This window comes from Schistocerca gregaria, chromosome 2, assembly GCF_023897955.1.
Source record: "Schistocerca gregaria isolate iqSchGreg1 chromosome 2, iqSchGreg1.2, whole genome shotgun sequence".
Lineage (NCBI taxonomy): Eukaryota > Metazoa > Arthropoda > Insecta > Orthoptera > Acrididae > Schistocerca > Schistocerca gregaria.
Genome location: NC_064921.1, coordinates 760,474,340 through 760,496,887, shown reverse-complemented (window position 1 = coordinate 760,496,887; position 22,548 = coordinate 760,474,340). Strand labels below are relative to the sequence as shown.

The 22,548-nt window shown below is 42.8% G+C and overlaps 1 protein-coding gene across 2 annotated transcripts in view; it reads left to right on the top strand.

Annotated features, from left to right (window-relative positions):
* Positions 1-9,688, top strand: part of LOC126334970 (tuberin) — a 315,576-nt gene extending 305,888 nt beyond the window's left edge. For both annotated transcript variants that reach the window (XM_049997757.1, XM_049997758.1), the window contains exons 30-32: positions 2,810-2,950; positions 3,153-3,323; positions 9,199-9,688. In XM_049997757.1, coding sequence (XP_049853714.1) covers positions 2,810-2,950; positions 3,153-3,323; positions 9,199-9,414 — 528 coding nt within the window. In that variant the 3' untranslated portion in view covers positions 9,415-9,688. The remainder of the gene's footprint in view (positions 1-2,809; positions 2,951-3,152; positions 3,324-9,198) is intronic.
* Positions 9,689-22,548: the final 12,860 nt, after the last annotated feature.

Sequence of the window (22,548 nt, the reverse complement as noted above, 5' to 3'; positions counted from 1 at the left end):
TATAAACATAGCTAAAAAGCGCATCTGACTCAAAACTTAGCTCTTTAGCAAAATATTTGTAGATTTTTTTAAATCCATCATGTAGGTTAAAACTTAAACCACTCCAATATTCAGACACACACATTTAAAAAAAATAGATCTTAGTCTTTCACAGGCAGTTATGAGGCCTGCATTCAGGTTTTTGTCACAATCCAGCATGTGAAGTAAAATATCTTATAGTGAAATTAACATTAAAAACAACTATTTTTGAATGTAGATCCCTAATCACCAACTGGAGGAGGCATTGGGCAGTAAACTGCAATGTAGAAAAGACAGAAGATCACTTAGTTGTTGCACAAAGTCGAGTAATGGAGCAGTGGCTTTGTATACAAAACGTGTCTGGCGTCTTTGACGGAGGAATTTATCGTAAAGCTAAAGCCGTTGGCACGTGGACTGTGTTGACGAACATCAACGTTGAGCATGCCGAGTTCAACATGCTGCTGAACACTCTGAAATGATGTGACTTGGCATACCGAACGTGGCCCCAACATGGTATACATGATCACAGTGCATTCCAGTGGTAATTCCAGCTGTGTCTGATCACACTGTTTACGAAATGGGTGGGCATCAAATTCTAGTATTAGCTCTATTAAAATATACTTTTGTGCCTTGTCCATATGCTAAGCAGGTTGTTCTGTCTGTAGTGCACATAAACAGACTCTAGCATCTGTGAAAATATTATGGGGTAAAAAGGAAAGTACCATGTCCTGTTAATAAGGACACCAGCTTATAAAATTTCCATTACAAATAGCATAATGATATAAATTTATAATAGTTCTCCACATAAGATAAAAATATTTTATCATTCTCACTTTTTAGCAAAACCCTAGAGTCGTTCTTATTTGATCACATTTTATAATCAGTAGCAGAATCCCTACAACATGTGAATTACAAAACTTAAATGAAGAACAGATCAAAATATCTTACTGCAAGTAGTGCAAGCTGTCCTGTAGATTAAGCCAGTTGTGCAATTTCACTCCTCAAAAAGAGTGCACCTATTTCTACATAACACCAAATGTTATACTATATATTTATATTAAATGAATAAGAAACTGTCAGAACCTATTAAAAACATGAAGGTTAGAAAAAAAATGTTTGGATATAGAGGGATGAGAACCACCAACAAACACACAAGTTTTTAGAAAAACCTATAACACTACCCATTCCACTAAAGTGGCCACAAATCTTTTATCATCTTATCTACATTTTTACCATGTCCTGAAAGCTTTAATCATAGCTATATTACTAACCAAAATTTAATTATAACAAATTGTACCAAGGACAATGCATTTTTAATTGAACCTCAACATGCCCTTGGCTTCAAATGGTATACTTTCATAATATGCAAGTTACAATAATTTTTTTTTCCATGAATATGATGTATCTCGTCATTTTATTATAACAAATCATACAATCAAGAGCAGGTTTCCAGGAGTTCCTCAGTTTTCTGATGCTCTGAAATGGCATATATACATAAGGGCTTCAATTGAAAGCCAATATGGTGCTTCACAACTGTGCATCGAAGGGAGATGGTGTTCTGCCATCTCATTGGTCAAGATTCAAATGCACATTCAGAATATCTGACATACTAGATATTGCTCTGCATGTTCAGAAAGAATGCTCAACGTTCAGCTGCATGGTCTGCGTGCCGACAGCTTAAGCAATCTTTTCTCTTTCCTATATGTGTGTCTGCTTCCCAAAGTTTCTTTAACCATCGAGTGAGCACAAATAACATTGTCTTGTACTGTTCTATGTTTGTTTTACAATCATGAGTCTGTACCTGTTCCTTCATTATTGCTTCAGCTAACACAATGATAAGTTGTGTTGTCATATGCCCAAGTGAGCAGGAGTAATATAAAATAAACAACAAGCTAGATGATAAAAACCATACAATCTGTGCAAGAAAATGCCCCATATTCCAAACTAGCAGCACAACTCCACAGTGAGGCAGTTTCCTGCAAGATTAATAACTAAATCAAAGTTTGGTTGGGATCTGATGCAGCTACACTGTTTAATGCTCTGAACTGGTCATTATTGTGGGGTAACAGTTGTATGTAGCAAGAGTGTGATACAATGAAAATTCATTTCATTAATGTTTAATTAAACAATGAATTAACTTATGTAATATAAGTTTATTTTATCATTGTTTAATTAAACTAAAATTAAGCTGTGATTTTTCTCATACATTTTTTACCATGCCAACATAAAATCAACTATTCTTTAATGTGTACAAAGTACACCACACACCTGCTCGTGTTGTGAAAATCGGCACACCCGCTGGACAGTTAATTGAGTGATTTGCAGTCTATCATCTTTCACACATTATATTCAATCCTCTGTTTTCCAACACTGTGTGTTTTCAGATTTAATGCCGCAATGGGAATTCTTGACAGTGCAGGGATGAATAATATGGGCTTAAGTTCCACTGCTATTGGATATCAGTTCACATTACTTAATGGAAGCCGGTTTTGATGGTTGGTCAGAACTGTTACATACTAATTTTGTCATCAAATATCACTCTATATGAGTTGATTCTTAGGTAATCCAGTTATCATCATGAAATAGACTGTGCACTGTGGCTTTTCAAGACCACAATTTAAATTGATGGCTTCACAGTGTAACTTGTGACTTGAATGTACCATTATGTATTCTGAAAACTTCTTCAGATACTGTTGCAGCTCATAAAATGGTTGTGTATGGACTTTCCATGTTCATTTATTTCTTACAATGATGTATTATTGCAGCATTTACATTAATGTCCATCCCGCAGGTTATTTTTCATGTGGCTACTCTTATGCCTGTAAAGGAAAGTGAACCATTGTGCAACAGCAAAAAAATGCACATAGGCAATGATTATGTCACAATTGTATATAATGAAAGTGGTGAAGAATACAACATCCAGACATTGAAGGTGAGTTTACTTTTAAAACAGAAATTACAGTTCTAGTGGTGAACTTCTGGAATACTATTTGTAAATGAAAGAAACCATACTTGTTGAACATTATTTATCTCAGACTAATTCTTCATTGCCATGAATCATTTTGAATTATATATGTAACCTAGGGACACAAAAAAATCAGTTTATATTAATATAAAAATGTATATTTTTTAAGGGTCAATTCAACTATGCTTGTGTTGTGATTGAGCCTTTGAGTCATGGTGCAAATCAAGTGACTGTAAAGACTAGAGAAGATCTTTCTGAGCATATAGGACACAGTGAACCAAAAATAGTGTCAGATCAGAATCTAGCAATATTGGCCCGTCAGCTTGCTTTACATGCAAATGTAAGTACAATTTCTTTTTTTGGTTGTTTATTTCTAAGTATTTTTGTTTCTTGTAAGTGCTGTGAAATTCAAGTGTTACATAATATTAAAATGTTGACATAAAAGTAATTATATTGATGAAACTGGTTGTGTCGTCACACTTTAATCATAATGATATCTATTGTTCACTATCCTCCTTATAGACCAGAAACGGTCTTTTCTGTGCTATTATTTATAAAACTGTTTTTTCTTTTAATTTAAAGCATGTAGGGTATGATATGATTAAAATATCTTTCCTGCTTTCTCTACATGCAACGCACATTTCCTCTTAGCACCAGTGCTTGAATGAGGCTGTTTTGTAGAGTATAATTTTACATGAACATAATGAAGAAAATCAAAGTTAAAATTAACTTAACTGAGAATGTAACTCTTCAATTAAAGGATGTATAGGTGACAGGTAAAATGCATAATTTTCCACTGAACTGCTACAATATTTTCACCTCAAAAACTGATACAATATTTTCATCTAACAAGAAACTGATTATGAGATAGCTCTTTGGAAAGTTGTGACATTACATTACTAGATTGGTGTCAAAAAATTTAAAACTCTCAATGCAAAAACTGTCATTTATTGGCACTGACAGTATAAGCCATTTTCTGTTCAATCATTTTTTTGCTGTAGGAATGTAGTATACCAGTAGCAGGATATCAATACGCAGGTATTGTGAATATGAAATTCCTGTTAAGGCAGAAAGAGTTAAAGAGAAACACATATTCCAGTTTGTTTCGTGTTTGTTGCTGACAATAAATAACATTTGAAGTGAAGCAAGGCTGCTCATGAAGAGACTGTTGAGCCAAAACATTATCACCACCATCAGCTAAGTCCCCTCAGGGGTCCCAAACAGCTCTTTTGTTGGTACATGTGTGGCGCGCTCAAGATTATGAACTATTGCAAGCTTTCTTCTCTCCCAAGCTACATTCCCTTCCCGGATGCAATACTTCCAATCCTATCTCCTCCCCACTCTGTCACCTCCCCCCCCCCCCCCCCCCTCTCCCCGTTACCTTCACCCTTGGTGCTCCGCTGTATGATGACCTGCTTATCCCTTCTTATCCCCTCAGTTCTGCAATTCCTTTCCTGGTTGCCCCCCCCCCTCCTCCCAATTCCCATTTGTGTTTCACATTCCTTTCCTGTAGTGTGAGCCATTTGGAGAACAGCTTCCTCCCTATCATCTCCGTGATTGGGGGGGCTGTTGTGTACCTATCTGCTTGAGCCCCTTGACAACACAGGAATCACACTTCAATACCTGAGCTGTCACTGCCATGTGTATGCCTAGGAGTGGTTGCTATCTTTATGAGACATGGGAACTCACGGCAACGACCACCGTACCACATCGCTCTTGCTGTGGCTGGGTGGCACCCATGGGTGAACCATTGGAGTGGATGGTACCAGAGCAGCTGCTCTGCACATGAAACGTGGTAAGCTCCATACTTCTAGCTGTTCCTCCACAGCCTAATCTTTAGACAGGAATAGATCCCTTCCCTACTTTTGCTTCCTTGGACTTCCCCTCCCTGGCTAGCTTGGCGTGAAACACTTTCCCCATTACTTTGTTTATTCCAAGATAGACAGGGAGACTTTCACCCTTACCAAACCACCTTTATTTATTTATTTATTTATTTGTTTCCCCTGAACATATTGAAGGTAGGTTTGGTGAAGTTGACTCAGTAAAATGTGATCTGATTCCCTACTAGTTAAACCTCTTCTGCAGTCTGTCAACTTCCCTTTGTGCTTGTGAACAGTTAAGAGAGATCCAGGTGAGTATCAGTTCTCACCAGTCCTTAAATATGACAAAGGGCATTATCTTCCAAAGGGATCTCCTCCTTCAATCCGACACGAACTCAAGACTAATCTGGCACAGCGTGGCATTCATCCACCCAGTGAGTCCAGAGAGGTCCTAAGGATAATTGCATTGATACCAGCACTTTTACCCCAGCTTTTGAGAGAGCACCCTTCCAGCAAAATTCAAAGTTATGGTTTACCATTGTAACTTAAAGCCATATATCCCACTTCCTGTGTGCTGTTCTGTTTTGGTCACATGTCATTCCGATGTGAGGCGACTTCTGTTTGCAGCGACTGTGACCATCCCCTCCATGTGTGGAGTCCTTGCATCCCACCGATTAAATGCAAGAACTGTTCTGGTCCACATTCCCATTGCTCACTGGATTGTTTGATCAATAAAAAGGAAAGGAAGATTCAGGAATTCAAAACTCTTGACCGTCTCTTCTACTATGAGACCTGACAGAAATTCGACCATCTCCGCCCAGTATCTTTAACACCTACCTTTGCTTCTGTTGCAACCTTTCGTCCTTCTCGTTACCCCTGTTCTGTCTCACTTCTGTTTCCTCCTTCCTGGTGGTTCCTGTTCTTATCCTCATGGAATCACTCCTTCTCCTCAGCTGTAGAAGAAACCCAATTCTCTGGCACCCGCCAGGGATGGAGCTCTCTCCAGGAACACCCCTCCCCAGCTTCTCCAGGACAAGAAGCCCGTTACTTTGAGTTGTACGTGGGACCCACGTTCTGTGGGCCTCAAGGTCTCTTATTCTCTTCCAGAACCTGATATTGTTGTGACTTTCTCTCTTCTCGACCCCACCTTTTCTCATCCTGAGGAGGAGAAGAAGAAGGTGATGAAGCATAAAAAAGTTGCAGGACAAGTTGCCCCCCTCCCCCCACCTCCAACATCCCAGTGGGGTATCACTCCTTCCCTCTCAGTCAGGGATCTGATCTTACATTCACGGATGTCACTCTGCCCTTACTGGTGATGGACGTTGACCCAGCGTAATGACCGATTCTGGTCCATTCGATATCCACCTAGCCTCTTGTACTACGCTCCTCATATGAGCTGGAATGGTTATTATCAGCACCTTCCAGAGTTTGTTTCTTCTTCCTCTCTACTCTGTAGCTTGTGTTATATTGCAGGTATCTCGGATTGTGGATACTCATTGCCGATTCTCTGTGGTTTCCATGCCTTCTGCTGAAACCAAGTTGGCCCTTTGCGAGCCTCTGGTGGTGTCTGTATATTGGTCTGCACAGACATTGTTAGTACCTGGGTTCCTTTCATACTGCACTGGAAGTGGTGGCTGTTCGGATCCATTTAGATACTGCAGTATCGGTATGCAATCTTTACTCGCAATCTTTACTCGCAATCTTTACCTCCTCCTACACTTCCTACTCTTCTTGCCCTACTTTGACAGCTCCCTCCCCCCCCCCCCCCCTTCCTTTACATTTGAAATTTTAATGCTCATAACCCTCTGTGGGCTGGTACTGCTACCACTAACTAGGAAGGACTGCTGTTGACCTGCTGGCAGCACGTGATCTCTGTATTCTCAACACAGAAACCCCCACACACTTTAGTTTGTCACATGACCATTTAGCCATTGATCTTTCCATCTGTTGCCCTGGATTCCTCCCTCTGTTCAATGGGAAGTTCATGAGGACTTGTGCAACAATGATCATTTTCTGATTATCTTATCTTTTCTCCAGCCTCACTCACCTGGAAGCCCTCAGACTTGGGCCTGTACTAATGCAGGTTTCTCCACTACATGATGGCATTGATAAGTCCATATAAAGTGTAATTGGGACCATCCTTTTGGCAGCGGCTTCAGGATTCCTTCTTCCTTGGGTTCTCCCTGATGGAAGTTTGGCTCTTGGTGGATGCCCAAAATTGCTGCCGCTATTAAAGACTGCTGTCGTGCCCTCCAATGCTACAAATGGCATCCATGTCTTGACTGCCTCATGGCCTTTAAACGACTTCATACCCAGGCCTGTTATCATTAAATGCCAGAAACAGGTTTATGGAAGTAACATGTCGCTGTCATAGGGCTGCCCACTCCATCTTCACAGCTATGGGCAAAGGTCAGGTGCATTTTTGTTTTGGTCACCATCCTCCTACAGGTGTCCCTGTAATTTCCCTGAATGATGTCATTTTCTCCATTCTGGACTCTACCATTGAGTGTTTTGCTTGGCATTACACCCAGACCTCAGCATCAGTTCACTATTCACCCGCCTTCTATCTTCTCAGACACCATCTGAAATGCTTAAACACCCATCTGAAACAACTCCCATTATCTTTCATTCTCTGGTGCCTCGTGCCTTATAATGCCCCAATTATCAAGTAGGAATTCATCAGCACCTTCCTCTCTGTCCCAATATGGTTCATGGACCAGACTGTGTGCACAACCAAATGCTTCAACACTTATCGGTGGCCAGCTGACATCATATACTTACCCTTTTTCACCATCTCTGAAGTGAGCAGGAATTCCCTTCTCAGTGGCAAGAAAGAGTCATTATTCCTGTTTTGAAACAGGGTAAATTGTCTCTTCAGATGGACAGCTGTTGTCTGATCAATTTAAACAATGTGTTACTTGAAAGTATGGTGAGTCAGAGGCAGTTTTGGATGCTTGAGTCCTGGCCGCTCTACTGCTGATAATTTAGTTTACCTGGAATTTGCTACGCAAATGGTTTTTGCCTGGTGTCAGCACTTCATTGCAATCTTCTTCAATCTGCATAAAGCTGATAGTACCACATGGTGCCAACAGATCCTTGCAGCCTTAACATGAGTTTTTATTCATAACTTTTTCTCATGTTGCACTTTTCAGGCACAGATTGGTGTCTCCTGTAACACCTCCCATATGCAGGAGAATGGGGTTTCACACTGTTCTATTTTTAGTGCCCGGTCTCTTTTTAGTGGCCATCAAAGGTCTGATGGCAGCTGCAGGTCGTATGGTGTGCCCCTCTTTGTATTCTGATGATGATGATGATTTTTGATGTGCATCACTGAAGACAGATAGCAGGGAACAATAGACCAAATACAACCTTGGGCTCTCGCTCATGGCTCCCATTTTCCAACTGACAAGACCTCCTTTATACATGTCTGTCGTTGCTGTACCATCCATCCCAATCTGTATCTCCATGGCCACTCCCTCAAGTGTTGTGGCTTCCCCATCTTCATCAACTAAAATGGACATAGTGGTTGAACCTCAGTGCTCTTCAATGTCTCAGCAACACCAACTGTGGCATGGATCACTCTGCTAAAAATATACTTACCTCAGCAAATTAAGGATATTAAACATAGTGCATTGGTAAGCACAATGCCTTCTTCATTTCATAAACAAGAAGAGGATAGAGTGAAAAGTAAAGGTGGATTAATAGAAAGAGAAATGACAAATGAAATTAATAGAGCAATTAATAACTTGAAGGAATGCAGAAAACAAGGGAAACACAAAATAGAGGGAGAGGGAACAATGAAGGTAAAATTTTAAGAAAAACTGAAGCTTTAAATCCAAGAGAGTACTGGAATGGGAGAATATGTTTTAAATAAAATTCCTATCTGTTGAGTTCAGAGAAACTAGTTGTAAGTGAGTGGACCCAGTTCTCCCATGTAGCGTAACAAGCATTTAGGTCCCTGAAGTTACACTAGAACATGCTCAGAACTGGGCACTTGGTGTTCCAAAGGCAGGCAGTTCTTGTGGCCATGCACTAGTGCACCATTCCACGAGTAATGCCGCGTAATCACAATGTCTCAGTTCAAAAGACCATGTCGCGGCCAGGCAGTTGATATTTCACTTATTCTTTACTAATTTATTACTATTATGGGCGTTTAAGGTTGGAACTGTTAGATCATCATATGATACGTTTTGTCTGGGAAAGCTTGACAGAAATCATGAATTAATTTTTTCTCCTTTCATTTGCTACCTGTTTTAATATATTGATTGTATTCATTCATACATGGGAGACTGTAATAATTTATGTTATAATGATCAGTTGAGAAAGTTTATTGAATTATATTATAAGCAATATTCTTGGTGCAAACATATTTTAAGGAATAATTGTCTGTTGTAGCTTGCTTCAATGATCTCATGTAGCCTGAAAACTCAGGGCCGTGATCCATATGCATCCAACTGGTTAGAACGCCTGCGACAAATCAAACGTCTTCGTACCAAGGTTCTACAAGAGTCAACACAAAATGGTTCAGAGAGCAGTGAAAATGAACGCATTTCAACTTCTCCTCGAACAGGCAAACGTGTTCATGTAGATGATTTCACGGAATATACATAGAAAATGGCATAATTATTCTGCTTGCTACTTATGTGTACATATGTTAATACTGTTATCACTTTAAATGATGGATGCTGGAATTTTATTTAATATTTTACAAAATGTGTGCATGTGTGTGATCAATATTATTTGGTGAAAATGAGATAAGTATTAAAAAATAAACATCAAACATAAAATTTTTGTGTAGTGACTAACATCCTTTCATGTTTATACAATGCAGATCATTTGTTGTATATTGTACCAGTGCCAAGAACATAAACACACATGGAAAATGTTTTCGTTTACCTGTTCAACATGTGCTTCATTTGCCTTCTAAACCAATATTTTTAAATATTAGTTTTGACATATTTTGTAAATATCGTGTGCCTAGTCACATCTTTTCAAAAGATTTTACACCTTCTTGTTGAAATAGTAAACAGCCAGTCAGTTGCAAATCAGAAACCCCTTTATCATGGTTTTAACATTTATGAAAACGTGGACAAGACTTTTTATAAAAACATTGAAACTATGGTAAAGTGCAGTTTGCAACTGATTGGCTGTCTACTGTTTCTACAAGATGATTTCATTCTGCAGTTTCTGCTCCAACCAAGTACAAAATTTTAAGGTTTTACATCTCTAGTACATGTATTTCCGTAGAAGATCTGTTCAGAAATGATGCTGCAATACAGTTTATAATATGTGTATGAAAAATGTGAAAGAGAAGTGATGCATTGCACACACTTGTCCATAAAATTTCCAAAAAATGATCAGTAGTAACCTAAGACCCAACTATAAATATTCTTAGTGAAAGATAGAGAGAATAAATATCCAACTATATTTTGCTTCAGAAGAAAAGCAATAAGTGGCAATCTTGTAGTATTAAAAGGAATAGTATCACTGTTAGTTCATAAGCCTGTACACTTGTTTTGATAAGGAAATGTGCAAGTAAGTGATGTAAAATTTCATTTTGTTTGTTTTGCTTTCTCTCTGCATCTACATACTACATACATATTCTGCAAGCAACTGTATGGTGCATGACACAGTGTACTACTAGTTATTCCCTGTGTTCTAGCTGTAAATGGAGTGACGGAAAAGCCGCTGTCTGTATGCCTCCATGCAAAACATAATTCCTCTTATTTTGTCTTTGTATTGTGTAGGTGAAGTGTGCACTGGGGGAAGTGAAATTGTCCTGCAGTCAGCCTTGTATGCCAGTTGTCTAAATTTTCTCAATATTTTTTTCACTAAACAAATTAGATATTTAATCAACATGACATTTAGCATACCACCAGTACTGTATTTGAAAATTACAGGACTGTTTTTCCTACTCATCTATAAGGTGATTATTATCAAAGATAAACTTTCAAACCTCTTTACAAATAACACCACTGGTCAGAATTATGTCAAATTGCAACAAAATATTATTTGAGAAGAGGAAAAATGTATGACAGAAGAAAAATAAATAGTTACAAAATGTAGCAATAGATGGCACAGTAAGTATCATAATTTAATAGTGGTCAACTACAAATGACGAATGAATCATACAACAATGCCTAAGGTGTACGTTTGACATTAAACAAACTCTACTACTCAGTGTACATTGGTGTACAGGAGTGATACTGTTAGTTGCATAAGCCCATACACCACGGCAAGGTCATATCACATTGGATGGGAAAAATCAGTTTTTAACTGTCCCGAGGCCAAAAACTGCATAAAAAGCATCAATCAAAATAAAATTGGATTATTAATTTCTGTGTGACTGGCGCAAAACTATGATGTCCACCGTTTTCTGCAACAAGTTGAAATCGAAAAGCAGCATTTTCCACAACTGATCAAAATGTTTCTGGGGTCACATTCAGAATGTGTTATGCAATGTGTGCCTTCAATGCATCTAAGTTTGCAGTTGGAACGCTGAACACACCCCCTTTCAGTTAGCCCCACAGCCAGAGGTCACACGGATTAAGATCAGGTGAGCGGGACAGCCAGGCTGTAGGGAAATGGCGGCTGACAATTTTAGCATTTCCAAAATGGCGCTTCAGTAGCTACTTAACTGGATTTGCAATGTGTGGAGGTGGGCCATCTTGCATAAAAATGATCCTATCCAAACTATTGGAGAGCTGGAATGACGTGGTTGCCCAAAAGACACTCATAGCGCTTACCAGTGATGGTACAGGTAACAGAACTGGAAGCACCTCTCTCTTCAAAAAAATATGGCCCCATGATAAATAATGCCATAAACCCGCACCACACAGTAAACTTTTCTGTGGTACTGGTTGATTTGTATGTGGTTTTTCCATTGTCCATATGCAATAATTCTGTGTATTTGACATATCCTGTCGGATGGAAGTGGACTTTGTCTGTCCACAAAATATATCCAATGGCCAATAATCGTCCACTTCCATGTGAACAAGAAATTCTGAAGCAAAGGGCTCTCTTGCTTGCAGGTCAACAGGAAGCAACTTGTGTGCATGGATAATTTTGAATGGATAGCAAAGAAGAATGTGTAATAGAATTTTACGCACCATGCTCATGGGTATGTACAATGTTCGGGCAATTCTCTGTGCTCTACATGTTTACACACCACCACTCATCTCCTCCTGAATTGCTGTGGCCATTGCTTCCACTGACGAATCAATTCGATTCCTCCCTCTACCAGGTTGCACACCAAAAGAACCCGTCTTTGTGAATTTCAGATTCATTTTCTCCAGACCCACGGCAGTCATCGGACCAACGCCTTTTTTCAAACACTTCAGTGTCCGGAACTTCTGCAGAACGACATGTGCACAGTCACCATTTTCTTGTAATACAGCCTTACAAGCAGAGAGCGATCCTTCATTGAGACAATCATGGCGAACGTCGCAGACACGGAAGGAGGAAAAACCATGTACCCTGCGTGTTTATACCAACTTCAATGGGTCGTGCACGACACGTGTTTTCATTTATGTATTCTTAGAGATACAGCGCCATCTATTGATCAATTTTCACACTATTTTTCTTCTTCTGCCAGACGTTTTCCCCCTTCTCCAATAATATACCGTTGCAATTTGACGCCATTCTGACCTGTGGTGATATTTCTACAGCATTTTGAAAGTTTAATTTTAATTATAACCATCCTGTATATTAACTTACATTTTTCTAGATTTAGAGTAAGCTGCCATTCATCACACTAAATAAAATTTCTGTCCAAGTTATCCTGCATCATCCTTCAGTCACTAAAAGACAACTCTTTCCCATACACTACAGTATCATCAGTAAACAGTCAAAGATGGTGGTTCAGCGTCTTTTAGATTGTTTTATCACACTTCCCCAAGGCACTGCTGACAATTCTCTTGTCTCTGATGAACACCCATAATCCAGGACAGCATACTGAGTTCTTTTTCTTAAGAAATCTTTGTACCACTCACAATATTGGAACTTATTACACATGCTAGGGGTTTCGTTAAGTCTGAAATGGAACACAGTGGCAAACACTTTCTGGAAATGTAGGAATATGGAATCTGCCTGTTGCCTTTCATCCATGTTTTGCAGGATACCATGTGAGAAAAGAGCAAACTGAGCTCTGCATGAGTTAAGCTTCCCAAATCCTTGTTGATTTGTGGACAGTAGCTTTTCTGCCTCATGGAAAATTATTATAAATTTGTTATTGGATGGAATCTGTCTTGAGCAAACACAATTTTTTGTCTGTTACCCAGCTATGTTTCACTGAAGTTATGGCATCATCGGGGAGTTTTTCATTTTCCTTCAGTTAAATAACAGGAAAATTGTGCTTTACTATCTGTACATATAAATGAGTTCTTAAGAAAGTTTTCACAAATTTGCAAAACAGACCTTTTTGTAATAATAAATGAAAAGCACCATTTTGCTTTTGTTCTACAGTATTGTAGAACAAAAGCAAACTGGTGCTTTTCATTTATTACTATAATGTTGTTCTACCAAGAACCGATGGAAGATTCTGTTAATAAGACATTTTTGTATATATCTTTGTGGTTATCACATAGGATCGGTTGAAGATAACACACAATAAGTATCGAATACACATTTATTAATCACTAATACATAATAAGCATGGCAGTAGTACATGTTATGCACCGAAAGTGGAGAGTAGAACAAAGCAGTCCAACGAAGCAAAAGTCACAAAGATAGGGCGTACCCTACCCCTCCCCGGTAGTGCAGAGCACGGTGGAGGGAAGCTTCATTACATGAATTCGTTATCTTGATGCCAGTGCAGCGGTTGTAGGCGGCGGCTGGCGCGGGACATGGGGGTGTCAGTGTCAGTGGTGCAGGAATCCCCATGGTTCCAACTGCTGCACAGATGGAGACGTATCAGCTGAAGGCAAGTCGGCAGGGTCGTGAGGAAGATCGGTGAGCGACCTCGCCGGTTTCAGTCGATTAACAGACTCTTTACATGTAGGTGGATGATGAATGTGTTTGTACCGAATAAGGCGGCTGCAGGGCTGCTTGCACAGTGTCGTCCCGCAGCATCAAGTCATGTGAAGCAAGGTCCCCGTGGACAAACACAGGGGGGGTGGTGTGAGGGCAGGGAGGGGTGGTGCAGAGGTGTGCAACATGTGTACGAACCTGCTCGACCAGGGCAGAAAGATCCTCAATTGCAGCTGACGATGAATCCTCGACAAACTCGGCGAGAAGGAGGAGGGTCACCACATAGAATCTCAGCAAATGAGGCATTGAAGTCTTCTTTATGGGCCGAGCGAATACCCAGCAGTACCCATGGGAGGGCCTCTATCCATATGCTGGCATGGCATATTGTTGCAGCCTTGAGTGTGCGGTGCCACCAATCGACCAGGCCACTTGCCTGCAGGTGGCAAGCCTTGGAGTGAAATCTGGTTATGCCCCAGAGTTCGCAGAGTCAGGCAAAGAGGGTGGACTCAAACTGGCGTCCCTTGCCAGTCAGGAGAGACAGGGGACAGCCGAAGTGAGACATCCACTCTGAGACGAAAGAACAGGTGATGGTCTCAGCCGTGATGTCAACAAGTGGGACCGCCTTGACCCAGTGGGTCGCCTGGTCGATGATCAGTAAGCTGTATCTGTAACCCTCAGAATGGGGGAGGGGACCAACGACGTCTATATGGACGTGACAAAAATGCTCCCTTGGAATGTCAGACTTGTCCAATGCCTGCTGACCTTGCTGCACTGGCACGGGACACACGCGCGGCTCCAAGTGCAACGGTCATGCTGCACGCCAGGCCAGATGAAGTGCTCTGTAACCAGCCATGTCATGGCTCACATCCCAGGGTGGGCTAAGCCTTGCAAGGCAATAAAGATCCTATGATGGAGGGTGGTAGGGACCAGGGGGTGGAATGTGCCCATAGAGGTGTCACAAAGGACAGGAATCATTGACCCAGGTAGTATATGGGGCTGAACAGAGAGTGAAGATTCATTGTCTAATATAATTCGCTGTGTGCCCATGTATAGAATATGCCTGAGGTATGCCTGCCTGTTGTAAGAGGCAACTAAAAGGAGTCTCACACCTTTTGGCCTTTATGTGATGGTCCCTTGTAGGGTTTGACTTCCATTTTTCAAAATTTTCCAGAAGAGTGAGCCAATTGGAGAAGGGGCCTTCCATGGTGCATAGTGTCCATCATGCATTGAGATTTTTAGCCCACTTTCTCATCAAGGCATTGCAGTCCTGCTCATCCTCCATCTCTTGGGTGAGGACACCTTCCTGGGTGCCCCTGTGTCAGTGTGGGTCCCGGTTGACGGTCGCCCACATTTTGTTGGAGTGCCCCCCCTGCGCATCCTCCGGCAGACTTTTAATCTCCCGGGCACGTTGCCTTTGGTTTTATGCGACGATGCCTCCATGGCTGACGACGTTTTAAATTTTATCCGTGGTAGTCCTTTTTATGGTTCCATTTAGGGGGGACCTGTCCCTTTCCCTTTCTGTGTATCTTGTCCTCGAGTGTCTCATTGGTTGCAGATTTTAATGTGTGTATTCGGATGGTTGACTCTCTCCCAAATTTTGTTCCCATGGTCAGTCAACCAGTCTCCGACCCTCTTATTTTCTTCCGTTTCTTTCTGTCCAGTGTTCGTCTGTACTCTTCTTGTCTCTAGTGTTCGCTGACACATTGGTGTTCTTTCAGTGACTGGGGGGAGGGGCGTCTCCTCCCCCCTTGGGGTTTTACCTGTTCCGTAAATTTTGTTTCGCCGGTTTTTTTTTGGAATGGGGGACTGATGACCTTAGCTGTTTAGTCCCCCTTAAACATCCCAACAACAACAACAACACCTTCCTGGGTGCATTTTCCTCCACCCACTATGCAGTGTCGTTTACAGCTCCTACAATAAGCATGGAATTCCTTGCACCTCATAACCAGCACAGTACCCAGTCCATTGTGTTAGGGCCCACTTGTACCCTGTTGGTTGTAGCCCCGTGACTACACAGGGTTCACTCTGCTGATGCCTGCCCTGTTAACTCCCCACATATGCCAAGGAGCAGATCCCGTCACTCTGGTGCATCAGGACTCCCAGCAACGGCCATCCTGCCAGGTGGCCTTTGCTGCAGCTGGGTGGCACCTGTGGGGAGGCCCCCTGGTTGGAGTGGATGGCATCAGGGCAGATGACGCAAGATGAAGCATACCATGTAATCACTTGCCGGTGATCAAATGTCAGCAGTCTCAGTACAATGCAAGGAAGTATGATCGTAAATCATTCCCCTCCCTGGCCACACCATGGGAGGAATGTCAGGCTAAGGATGGCAGCAAACCTTATTCGCCCCCAGTACCTCATATGTAAGAGAAGTGATGGGGACTACTTTGTCTCAACGAAGCATCAATGTTTTGTGGAGCATTTAGAGGCCAAGTTTGGGGAGGTGGAGGGCTTGTCCAAATGGCGATCAGGGTCAGTCTTGGTAAAAACAGCATCCTCTGCCCAGTCATGGGCATTACTCGCTTGTGACAAGCTGGGGGATGTTTCCGTTACAATCACGCATCAGTAAGAGCTTAAGTATGGTCCAGGGTATTATATTCTACAGGGACCTTTTTTTGCAGTCTGACAACAAGTGGGGCGCCAACTTAGAACGATGAGGAGTTCAATTTGTCTGACGCTTCCATTGGGGTCCGAGAGATAATCACGTTGCCACCAGTGCCATCATCGATGCTTTAAGTGCTGGAAGTTTGGCTATATGTCTTCCCGCTGTACTTCCAGCATCACATGTTGAGATTGTGGATGTCCATCCCATCCCAATGCTCCATGTGCCCCGCCTCCCATCTGTGTCAACTGTGGAGAGCATCATTCGCCTTGCTCACCAGACTGCAGGATTTTTCAGCAAGAAAGGAAAAACATGCAATATAAGACCCTGGACCGACTGACCTACACTGAGGCCAAAAGGAAATTTGAGCGCCTTCATCCTGTGGCTGTGACCTCCTCTTACGCTCCACTACAAGCACGGTTGTAGCCCCATCAGTTCCATGAGATCCAGCCGGATCTCATAGCCAGAAGACTACACCTGCCCCTTGATGGTGGTGGCGGTGAGGGGGGGGGGGGGGGAGCAATTCCCTCCCTCTTGCTCCCACACGACCTACATTGGGAGCACTGTCCCCCCCCCCCCCCCCGACCATCATGTATACCAATCCCCACTTCTCAGCCGGAGAAGTGTAAGTATTCTTCAGCTGCTCTCACTAGGAAGGGGTCACTTGGATCAACCCCTTCCCAGGTTTCTACTTGTGGGAAAAATGACACCCACCAGTGGCTGAAGTGCCCAAAAGCAGCTGGTCGTAGGGTTTCACAATCATCCTCAGTCCCGGAAACCAAATCACTGAAGTCCTCCCAGTCAGAGAAACCCAAGAATCGGTGAGAGAAATTCTGAAAGAAGAACCCCAAGACCAAGGGAATTTCGGTGTCACCCACACCACCGGTGCCTACAAGCTCTGTGTCTGAGAATGAGGTGAAGATTCTTGCGTCTGCTGAGAACCAAGATCTTGCCAGACCCTCAGACACAATGTATATAGCCTGTTCAGGAAATAAGTCGGTGGCAGTAGGTGGCCCTGAGGTGTAGACTGCCTCATTATGTGTTTCATGCCTTCTGAGTCTCATGATCGTGTCATCCTCCGATGGAATTGCAGCGGTTTCTCCACCATCTGGCTGAGCTGTGGCAACTGTTAAGTTTTACATTTGCTTTCTGTATTGCCCTTCAGGAAACCTGATTTCTGGCATTGAGGACCCCTGAGCTTCGAGGCTACAGCGGATATTTCAAGAACCGTAGTGAATATAATAGTGTGTCAGGTGGAGTTTGTGTTTATGTCCTGCACCCGGTATGTAGTGAACCCGTGCCCCTCCAAACTCCTCTTGAAGCTGTGGCTATCAGGAAACGGACAATGTAGGGAATAACTGTCTGCAACATATATCTCCCTCCAGATGGTGGAGTACCCCTGAACGTATTGGCTGCACTGATTGATCAACTCCCTAAATATTTCCTCCTTTTGGGAGATTTTAACATCCATAACCTCTTGTGCGGTAGCACCATGCTTACTGGCTATGGCAGAGATGTCGAAAATTTACTGTCCCAACTCGACCTCCGCCTCTTAAATACTGGGGCCCCCATACATTTTAGTGTGGATCATGGTAGTTACTTGGCCATTGATTTATCAATTTGCAGCCCAGGACTTCTCCCATCTATCCACTGGAGAACAAATATCAACCTGTGCGGTAGTTACCACTTCCCCGTCTTTGTCGCTCCCCCAGCGTCATGCCCACAGTCGCCTACCCAGATGGGCTTTAAACAAGGCAGACTGGGTAGCCTTCACTTCTGCTGTCACCATTGAATCTCCCCCATGTGGTGTCATCGATGTTGTGATTGAGCAGGTGACTACAACAATAATTTCTGCGATGGAAAATGCAATTCTCATGCTCTAGGGTGCCCCCGGCGAAAGACAGTCTCTTGATGGTCACCAGAAGTCATTGAGGCAATTAAAGAGCTTCAGTGAACGTTACAGTGACATAAGCAGCACCCTTCCCTACAGCACCTAATAGCCTTTAAGTGACTCCGTGCCCCTATTCCCCTGCTTGTTAAATGACGGAAACAGGAGTTTTGGGAGAAGTACATGTCAACACTGTTGAGTGCCATATGTCACCTTCCCAAGTCTGGCCGAAGATCAGACATCTTTTTGGGTACCAGACCCCAAAAGGGGTCCCTGCCGTTAACATCAGTGGTGTGCTCTCTACTGACACAAACATGATTGCTGAGTACTTTGTTGAGCACTATGCTGGAGCCTCTGCGTCAGAGAAGTAACCCCCCCCCCCCCCCCCGACCTCCCCCCAGCCTTTCACAACCTCAAACAGTGGATGGAAAGGAAAGTCCTCTCATTCACTACACGCCATAGTAACCCTATAACACCCAGTTTACAGAGTGGGGAACTCCTCAGCACCCTTGCACATTGCCCTGACACAGCTCCTGGGCCGGATTGGATCCACAGTCAGATGATTAAACATCTCTCTACAAGCAATACCTCTTTGTCCTCTTCAACCAGATCTGATGCGATGGTGTCTTTCCATCGCAGTGCGAGGAGAGCACCATCATTCCAGTAAAAATCCGATAAAAATCCGCTTGATGTGGGTAGCTACTGGCTCATCAGCCTCACCATCATTCTCTGTAAGCTGCTGGAACGTATGGTGGTCTGCAGTTGGGTTGGGTCCTGGAGTCATCTGGCCAACTGGCTCCATGCCAAGGCGGCTTCCACCAGGGTTGCTCTACCACTGATAATCTTGTGTTCCTTGAGTCTGCCATCTGAACAGCCTTTTCCAGATGCCAACATTTGGTTGCCATCTTTTTTAACTTACATAAAGCATATGACACCAGCTGGCGACATCATATCCTTGCCACATTGTATGAGTGGGGTCTCCAGGGCCCGCTCCCGATTTTTATCCAAAACTTCCTGTTGCTCTGTACTGTCCCCATCCCACCGTATTCCATAGGGCTCTGTATTGAGTGTCTCTCTATTTTTAGTGGCCATTAATGGCCTAGCAGCAGCTGTTTCTGAGCAGTGCCTACAGGGAGCCATTCACAAGGCACAGCCAAGGACTCTAGCCCACAGCTTCCAGTTTTCAGCCATGAAGTCGCATGTCATCCACTTCTGCCAGCGTCGTACCGTTCATCCAGAATCTGAACTTTATCTTAACGATGATCGACTCACTGTTGTGGAGACGTATTGATTTCTAGGACTGGTTTTGATGCCCGATTGACTTGCCTGCCTCACTTTCGTCAGCTTAAGTGGGAGTGCTGGCAACACCTCAATGCTCTCCGCTGCCTGAGCAACACCGACTGGGCTGCAGATCGCTCTATACTGCTGCAGCTCTACGGAGCCCTTGTTCAATCCCGCCTTGATTATGGGAGTCTGGTTTATGGTTCAGCGGCACCCTCAGTGTTGTGTTTACTCGATCCAGTGCACCACTGTGGTGTTCACCCTAGTGATGGGAGCTTTTAGAAAGATTCTGGTGACCAGTGTCCTGGTGGAGGTTGGAGTCCCTCCATTGAAAGTTAGGCATGCACAACTGCTCACCAGTTACATTGCACACATTTGTAGTTTTCCTGTGCATCCGAATTACCGTCTCCTTTTCACAACCATGGCTGTTCACCTCGCACTTCTGCACCCCAGGTCATGCCTTAAGAATGTGGTTTGCGTCCGGTCCCTTCTGTCGGAACTGCAGTCCTTCCCATTACCACCTCTCCTCAGGGTCCATTTATGTACACCTCCATGGTGTACACTTAGGCCGCAGATTCTTCTGGACCTTTTGCATGGCCCTAAGGACTCCTTTAACCTTGCAGCTCTCTGCTGTCACTTCCTCTCGATTCTTTACATGTACCAGGGCCATGAAGTGGTTTACACCAACGGCTTGATAGCTGATGGTCACATAGGCTTTGCATATGTTCAGGGAGAATTTACTGAACAGCACTTCTTGCCTGATGGCTGCAGTGTTTTCATTGCAGAGCTGGCAGCCATCTCTCATGCCCTTGAGCACATCTGCTCATGCCCTGGCGAGTCGTTTCTCCTGTGTACTGAGTCCTTGAGCAGCCTACAAACTATCGACCAATGCTATCCTCACCATCCTTTGGTAGCGTCCATCCAGGAGTCCATCTATGCTCTGGAATGATCCCTTCATTCAGTGGTGTTTGTGTGAACCCCAGGACATGTCGGAATTCCGTGCAACAAACTTGCTGACAGGCTGGCCAAACAGGCCACGCAGCACGCAGTGCGAAGGGAACAGGCATGTAAATCAGCATGGTATGTCCAGTTTGTGCATGTCCAATGAAGAGTATGGTGGCCAGTGCCGTTGCAACAGTGGATGGGAGGCAGTTGCAGTGAAGCCACAGGGGGGGCTGACCCAGTAACCGGCGTGGGTGGAATGGCCAGTGCTGTTATGAAAGCCAGTGAAAGGTGGTTGTGGTGCAAGCATGGTGCAATGTTTGCGGAAGCCGGTGCGGTCGAGGCGACTGGCATCACCAAGTCGGCGTGTGGTAGGGGTGCTGCGACACAATGCATGTTAGTGTGTGCTACCTCATGCATAGAAATTCACAGTTCTGGAACTTTGTCGGCATGTCAAACCATCCTGAAGGTAATGACGTAGGTGAAGGTTAAACCACAGTGTCATTAACTGGAAGGTCATCCACGTCGTCGATAGATGTCGTGCACTGTGTATGTTGTGGCTGTTGTGTTGCCATGCTGGGCAATGACTATGTTGTGCCAGGTAAGGTTAGGTGGCTGCCGGAATGGCTGGGCAAAAATAATTGTTCACTTTTAACCAAATTCAAAGTAGGTACATTTGTCCACTTGTGGTCGCAAGCAAAGTTAATGGGGCCCATTACACTTGCACCGAAAGACACTGGTTGATCCATTGTGGTGGAAACAATGTGGGCTGGCACACGAAGTTCGTAAATGACAAAAAGAAGCACAAAATAACTCGAATAACTCGCTATGAGACAACAAAGGTGTCGGTGTCATCATTGCGGTTATCACGTAGGATTGGTTGGGGATAACACACACTTAGTATCAAATACGCATTTATTAATCACTGATACATAACAAACATGGCAGTAGTAAAAGTTACGTGCCTCAGTGCCAGAGACACCACATTTTGTTACCACATGTGGTTTTCTGTTTTTCTATGTGTTGTGTAAAAGTTGCTGTTCTTTAATAGTTTGTATCTGCAACACAGAGAATTTAACGTAGAAAGTCTTTTACCTCAAAAATTTATGACTGGGTGTGTTATGGGTATCACTATTTTATTCTCTTTGGAATGAAAAAGAGTGTGTAATATGCTTCACTTACTGTTATTTAATGAGAAGAAAATAAAAAATGTTTGAGTAAAAGAAGATCAAAAATTGAATTTAGAATTCTGCAGAAAACTGATGTTAAGGATATTGGTCTGTAATTTTTTGAGTCCATTCTTTTATCCTTATTATTTACAGTGGTCACCTGCATTTTTTTCAGTCACTTGGAACTTCAGGCTGGGCGAGAGATTTGTGATAAAAGCAACTAACCAAAGGGTCAGTGCTGACATGCACACTCCTTAAAACCAAAACAGGATTCCACACAGACTTGGTGACATATTTGTTTTCAACTCTTTGTTTTACTTATGAGGGTCATGGATGCTTATTGCTATGACCTCCATAAAGGAGCCTGTGCAATGGTCAAATGATGATATGTTTGTACAGTAGTCCTGCATAAACAATTCCTTAAATGCGAAATTTAAGACTTCAGCTTTTCTTTTGCTATTTCATATCGCCACACTGGAGTGTTCAATGAGTAAGTGGATAGAAGCCCTAGCCTCTCGTAGTGATTCTATGTAAAAATGAGAATTTTTTTGGGTTCTTGGCAAGCTCTTGAGCTAAAGTGTGATGGTGCAAGTTGTTGTATGCCCCATGCATCAATATTTTTAAAGACAGTTAGTGAGGATGGATAAAATACTAAACTAATTAATTTCCTCAAAACTTTTGCCTTTCAGCTTATCTGCATTATTTTTTTTAACCGAGACCGCAACAGTTGCAGCCACCTCAGAATTTTCTAAACCTTGTTATAAGACCTTATTGGTTTTTTTCCATCCTTAATCAACTTACTTGGTCCATACATCTCCAGAGTCTAATTTATTATCTGTTTAAACTTTGCCCATAATTCCTCTGTGTCCATCATATTGAAACTAAATGATATACAT